Source organism: Phacochoerus africanus, chromosome 11 (assembly GCF_016906955.1).
Source record: "Phacochoerus africanus isolate WHEZ1 chromosome 11, ROS_Pafr_v1, whole genome shotgun sequence".
NCBI lineage: Eukaryota > Metazoa > Chordata > Mammalia > Artiodactyla > Suidae > Phacochoerus > Phacochoerus africanus.
Genome location: NC_062554.1, coordinates 66,089,077 through 66,096,166, shown reverse-complemented (window position 1 = coordinate 66,096,166; position 7,090 = coordinate 66,089,077). Strand labels below are relative to the sequence as shown.

At 54.4% G+C, this 7,090-nt stretch overlaps 1 protein-coding gene across 1 annotated transcript; it reads left to right on the top strand.

Moving 5' to 3' along the window:
• Positions 1-2,387: 2,387 nt before the first annotated feature.
• AVPR1B (arginine vasopressin receptor 1B) lies at positions 2,388-6,339 on the top strand. Its single transcript, XM_047753603.1, has 2 exons — positions 2,388-3,501; positions 6,011-6,339. Exons 1-2 carry the CDS (start codon positions 2,562-2,564, stop codon positions 6,337-6,339), a joined length of 1,269 nt encoding a protein of 422 aa, XP_047609559.1. The 5' UTR covers positions 2,388-2,561.
• Positions 6,340-7,090: the final 751 nt, after the last annotated feature.

Below are 7,090 nucleotides of genomic sequence, written 5' to 3'. Positions count from 1 at the left end.
GTTTTGCTGTAATAGCTGGAGGTGGGGGCCTGATGTCTGAGGTGGGTTTATATATATATTTATAAGATATATATTATATATACATATACAATTTCTTAACGCACAAGCCCTAGAGTTTGTTTGCCTGCCTAAAATGATCAGGTAGAGACTTAAAAGTTAAAGAGCAAAATCCTTGAGAAGTTGCGGCTTTAGCTGCAGAGCACAAAAGGAGGCTGCTACAGTATGTCAGGTAAGAAACAGTGCGAGCATGGTGGCAGTGGGATGGAGTGGAGATGCATGAGATGCATGAGAACACGGTGGCTGTTTAGGATGGAGGCTCTTCAAGAAGTGCTGTTAGGAGTTCCCATCATGGCTCAGAGGTAACCAACTGGACCAGTATCCTTGAGGACGCAGGTTCCATCCCTGGCCTCACTGAGTGGGTTAAAGGATCCGATGTTGCCCTGAGCTGTGGTGTGAGTTGAAGACACGGCTCAGATCTGCGTGGCTGTGGCATAGGCCTGTGGCTACAGCTCTGATTTGACCCCTAACCTGGGAACTTCCATATGCTGTGGGTGCGGCCCTAAAAAGACCACATAAAAAAAAAAGTGATGTGGAGTTCCCTTCGTGACTCAGTGGTTAACGAATCTGACTAGGAACCATGAGGTTGCGGGTTTGATCCCTGGCCTCGCTCAGTGGGTTAAGGATCCGGTGTTGCCGTGAGCTATGATGTAGGTGGCAGACAAGGCTCAGATCTGGCATTGTATGGCTCTGGCATTGGCCAGCAGCAACTGCTCTGATTAGGCCCCTAGCCTGGGAACCTCCATATGCTGCAAGTGCGGCCCTGGAAAAGACAAAAAAAAAGTGATGTTAACTGGATGGGGGGTGGCACTTTAAAGGGGGATCTGGTTTGATTAAAAGGCAGGACAAGAGGACCTCTGGTACGATGATGAACCCTGCCCTTTCTGAGGGTGTAAACGTGCTGTTGTCACGCCTAAGGAACTTCTAATATGCTCTAGCGAGTCCCAATAACCCACCTCCTATATGTACTAAAAATAAAGTGAATTCCACAACCAGGACCACACACTGCATTCTCCACTGAACCGTAAGCTTCCTCTGGGCCCTGGTGGTTTATTTTTCTTTGGACCCTCTGCACCAGCGCCTCTCACACACTGGATAAGGCCACTCGTGGAAAAGCATATGCCCTGGGTCTAGTCCTGCCTCTACTGCTTACTAGTTCTGTGATCTTCCAGAGCAAGTCATGTAACGTCCATGGGCCTCCACGGTCCCTCTCATAGGATGGTTAACTGCCTTTACGATGCTGCTTGAGAAGGATTCTGGAGTCCACGGGTTAACCTACCCTGAACTGCAGAACTCCAGGTCTAACTCCTCCCACCCCTGCCTTACTGTCACCACTATTGCCCCCTCTTCGCACATGTCCTGCTTCCCCGCCTCCTATCCTTTAAGACCTCCACCTGTTTCCTCGGACAGAGTCGTCAAGGTAGCTCCCAAGGGCTAAGAGCGCCTTCTGGGGCCCTGCCTCGCCCACCTGGCCACCCCTGCCGATCTTGGACCCTTGCTGGGCTAACAAGGAACCTAACAGTGCTGCTAGCCTTAGGGTCCCCACATGGTGAGTGGCCACCCCCCATTCCCTGGGTATGCATCTGTCTTGGGAGACAGTCCGATGGTTCCAAGCGCGAGCCAAGATGAGGTTACCTGCCTGTTTGCGGATCCATGGGTCCCTCTGGCAGGTGAGCGCTGACTTGTGTGGTCCCTTTCCCACCCTCTCTGTCTCTGATCCACCTTCTCTCCCTGCCTGTGCCTGGTCCACCGCCCTCTCTGTTCCTCCTCCCCGGACACTCCCCTCTACCCCCTCCAGCCAGCCTCTCGGTCCCCGCGCCGCCGGCTGGGTGCCTGTGTCACTCCGCCCTCCTCTGCAGGAGCCAACCGGCGCGCGGAGGGGCCGGTGCGCTACGGCTGTGAGCCCATAAAACCCGCTCAGGCTGAGCAGATGCTCTGCCGCTGCAGCTTGTCGCCTCCCGCCCGCCAGGGTGCGCGGGCCAGGCTGGGACCGCCACCCTGGGGCTTTCCGCTCCGCGGGTGTACGGGTGACGCTGACGGACGGCTCTGACCGCGCCTCCAAGCAGGCTTAGAGACATCTGCTTTCCACTTCCAGAAAAGTTTGGAGAAAGTGAACTCGGGGTGGATTCAGGAGTGGTGCCAGCTCCCCAAGCCTTCTTTCCCTTTCAGAAGCCTCACCTTGCACAGCCTCATCCATTCTTTCCTTCCTGACACCTTGCCTCCCTGACTCCTCGGTCCCTTCGCTACCGGTTTCCCCCTCCCCTCTCTAGGATCAGCGCCTTATAGGTCCGTCCTTATCTCTTTCTCCCTCATCCTCTCTATCCCTGTCCTCTTACCTATTTTCACCCAATTTCAGCCCTCTCCCTGGCATCCTCACCCTCCTCCTTTCTTCCATCTTAAATCTTCCCCTCCCCCCTCCATCTCACTCCTTGACCCTCTCCACTTGCACCCAACTCTCCATCCATCCCTCTCCTCGTCCCTGTCCCTCCCAGAAGACTTCCGCCATGGATTCAGGACCTCCTTGGACGGCCAACCCCACCCCTGGAGGCACTCTCTCTGTCCCCAATGCCACCACACCCTGGCTGGGCCGGGATGAGGAACTGGCCAAGGTGGAGATTGGAGTGTTGGCCACTGTCCTGGTGCTGGCGACAGGGGGCAACCTGACTGTGCTGCTGACCTTGGGACAGCCAGGCCGCAAGCGCTCCCGCATGCACCTGTTTGTGCTGCACCTGGCCCTGACGGACCTGGGCGTGGCGCTCTTCCAGGTGCTGCCCCAGCTGCTGTGGGACATCACCTACCGCTTCCAGGGCCCTGACCCTCTCTGCCGGGCCGTTAAGTACCTACAGGTGCTCAGCATGTTCGCCTCCACTTACATGCTGCTGGCCATGACGCTGGACCGCTACCTGGCCGTTTGTCACCCTCTGCGCAGCCTCCAGCAGCCCAACCGGTCCACCTACCCACTCATCGCAGCCCCCTGGCTGCTGGCCGCCCTCCTCAGCCTCCCTCAAGTCTTCATTTTTTCTTTGCGAGAGGTGATCCAGGGCTCCGGCGTGCTGGACTGCTGGGCCGACTTCCGCTTCCCTTGGGGGCCACGGGCCTACATCACCTGGACCACCCTGGCCATCTTCATCCTGCCTGTGGCCACGCTCACGGCCTGCTACAGCCTCATCTGCCACGAAATCTGCAAGAACCTAAAAGTCAAGACTCAGGCCTGGAAGGTAGAAGGAGGGGGTAGGAGGACTTGGAATGAGCCCTTACCTTTGGCCCAGGCTGCCGCCATGCGGGGGCTGCCCTCCCGGGTCAGCAGCATCAGTACCATCTCACGGGCCAAGATCCGAACTGTGAAGATGACCTTTGTCATTGTGCTGGCCTACATCGCCTGCTGGGCACCTTTCTTCAGTGTCCAGATGTGGTCTGTATGGGATGAGAATGCCCCTGACGAAGGCAAGTGTGTTGTCTGGTGGCAGGGGTGGGGGGAGGGGGGAATGAGGAGGAAAAATGCAGAGAAAGGAAAATGAGAATATGAGGACAGGGTTACAGTGGCTCCCAGGGCTAGACAGGCCACAAATGAGTGAAAACAATTCAGAGAGATGGTGCTTGTACCACGTGAAAGGGCTCAGCTGCAACTCCCAGCCAGGCAGCCGATGCCACGTGAAGTTTGTCATGGGAAGTTTCCATGTTTAAAAATGTTGGTAGCTAATTGAAACATTTAAAGATGCTATATGGCCCTAAGGAAATATGACCATTAGTAGATTTGATCAAGCAACTGGCAGTTTGCTTGATGTTTGAAAGGGATTTTCACATGATTCAGTCCAGGATGTCCATGTGTGGCCCACAAACTGTAGCTCTCATCACTCTTGCCCCCCTGCACCTGAACATGACTTTGAACTCCTTCTCAACAGCCCTTCCAGTTAACTAGCCTGGAACCCCGAAATTTCAATTCAATCCTGATGAGAAAGCAGAGGCCCAGAGAGGAAACGTGACTTGCCCAAGGCCACACAGCTAGGAAGGAGCAAAGTGAAGAATAGAACCCAGGCTTGCTGTTCCTTGACTTTTTCCTCAACTCTGTGCCCCCCTTCAATAATCCTGGTTCTGAAAGGGATGAGGAGAGGAGCCTTCCTCCTACGTGAAAAACAAAATGGAGCCCTAGGTGGACTGGGTCCCGGGTGGCATGTGGGAGGCCATGTTTTGGTGACTTTTTTGGAGTGAGGTTGATGACAGCCTCCTAAGTTTTAGACACCTCCAGATGGCCAGGCCATTTGGGGGTGAGCGTGTTCTCAGAAAGGTAGGTGCTGAGGGTGGGCAGCCAAAATGTTGGAGAGTGGTATTCAAAGGCATCTACTCCCAGAGTTCCCATTGTGGCTCAGTGGTTAACGAATCCAACTAGGAACCATGAGGTTGAGGGTTCGATCCCTGGCCTCGCTCAGTGGGTTAAGGATCCGGCGTTGCAGTGAGCTGTGGTGTAGGTCGCAGACATGGCTCGGATTCCGAGTTGCTGTGGCTGTGGCGTAGGCCGACAGCTACAGCTCCGATTCGACCCCTAGCTTGGGAACCTCCATGTGCCGTAGGAGTGGCCCCAGAAAAGGCAAAAAGACAAAACAAACAAACAAAAAAACAACAAACAAACAAACCAGAAATCTGTTCTGGTTCCCCTAAGAAGAGTGAGGACAAGTAAGTGTTGACTGGCCTGGGTGTCCTCAAAACAGGGTGACGGGGTGCTCTGCAGTGCAGCATTTCTTATGCAAAGCTGGGGATGTATAACACAGGTGCAACATGTAATTGCCCAGGGAGGCCCTGTGCACAGGCTCCTCTGGAAGCTTCTGGAGGGTTCACTGGCCAGTAGACCCAGGCTACCCCTTCCTACTAGATCTTAGGGAGTGGTCCTCTTTGCCTGTGCTTTTGTTTCTGATCTCATTTGGCTCATCCCAGGCCACACTCCAGCCAAATGCTTTGCCTTTTCTGGAGAAATGAAGTAAGGGGAAGGCTGTTAGTGACATTAACACAATTTGGCAAGAGGAGTGTGATGCTGACCATCCCACCGTACCTCTTTTTAACCACCTTTTGGACATCAGTCTGGACAAGGGGCTATTTATTTATTTATTGTCCTTTTGCCTATTGTCCTTTTGCCGCTCCTGCGGCATGTGGAGGTTCCCAGGCTAGGGGTCGAATTGGAGCTACAGCTTCCAGCCTACACCACAGCCACAACAATGCCAGATCTGAGCCATGTCTGTGACCTACACCCCAGCTCAAGGCAACACCAGATCCTTAACCCACTGAGCAAGGCCAGGGATCGAACCCGCAACCTCATGGTTCCTAGTCAGATTCTTTAACCACTGAGCCACGACAGGAACTCCCAAGGGGCTCTTTATAAATTACCCTTTAAGCAATGAGCATAGTAATCTTAAGAGCTGTAGAGATCTCCCTGCTCTAGTCAAGCCCAGAAGAGAAGGAAGGAGGGCTTCCTAGCACCATGCACATCCAGGTCCTGTGCTGCTTAGGGGTGGCCCTTTCTCCTTTCCATCTGAGTAACCTGAGACTCAAGGAGGTGAAATAACTGGTCCAAAGTGTCCCTGCTGGTCAGAGATGGAGCCAGGAATCTAATCAAGGTCTTTATGGGCCAAGCTTTATCCATGGCACGGCCAGATTCCCAGTCACAGTTCAGCTGGCACCAGGGGTAAGATGGCCATTTGCCCCTTTATCGAGGAACCTCTGAGAAGAGGTAGATCCTGCTGCTCAGCCAGTGCAGGCTTCCTGCTTTCACCACCAACACGAACCTGTGCCTCAGTACTATGTGTAAAGTGACTTACCAAGGGCCTCTCTGAGCAAGGAGTACAGGAACTAAGTGTCAGAAAATGTGCTTCCCTGGAGTTCCCATTGTGGCTCAGCAGGTTAAGGACCTGACATTGTCTCTGTCCTGTCGAGCTCTGTAATTCTTGTGCTTCTCTCTGGGCAGATTCAACGAATGTGGCTTTCACCATCTCCATGCTTTTGGGCAACCTCAGCAGCTGCTGCAACCCCTGGATCTACCTGGGCTTCAACAGCCACCTGTGGCCACGCCCCCTGCGCCATCCTGTCTGCTGCCGAGGCCCCGGGCCCCGTGTGCGCAGGCAACTCTCCAGCAGCAGCCTGTCCAGCCGCCGCACCACCCTGCTGACCCGCTCCAGCGGCGCCCCCAACCCCAGCCTCAGCCCCAGACTCAGCGGGAGGCTGGAGCCCCAAGACTCACTGAAGAACTCGGAGCCGGTGGACAGGGATGGCACCACCGAGACCGGCATCTTTTAGGGAACACACCCCTGAGTCTGGCGCTGTCCCTGGGGCTGGCGGAGGGTCTCTGCTCATCTCAGATGTGAACCCTGGGAGCATCAGGGCTGGAGTCAGGGGAGCCCAGGTTGAGGCAGGGTGAGGAGGCCAGCATGGCTGCTCCGACCCTCGCTGTGGTCGCTGTCCTCGTTGATTCCCAGTCTCACATGCTGGGAGTTAAGGAGATTCAATGTCTGTTTCCTTGATCCTGCCATATTCACAGGGTGTCTGGGGACCATGCATGTGGTAGATGTGGTGCCCCAGATCGGAGACAGGCCTAGGACTGTCCTGTCTGGAGGTCCACAAGCAGCAGGAACTCAGAGGCTGGTCTCTTATCTTGTTTATCCCCATCCTAACCTGACTAGCGCATCCCAGCTCAACCCTGAGTGGGAAGGAGTGAAAAACTGCAAGGAGGATGCTATTTGTATCCTGGATGGTTTTGTTTGTTTTGGTAGCGAGAGGTTTGTTAATGAAGAAAAGCAAACGAGTAGGCGGGGCTTCGCCTGCTACGCCCACCTGTCTACGGGAAGGGAGATGCAGGGTTAACACAGCACCTGGTAACTAGTAAAAGCTCTGCAAATGCTACTTCTCTTCTCTCCCTTAGGGGGCGACAGGGGCAAAGTGTTGCACATTCTCAGTGGAACGACCTGCTGGGAGCGAGTGTGAGAAGAAGGAGTGAGGAAAGGAGGAGATGAAAATGGTCATAATAAAATGACAAACGGAGGAAGCTTCA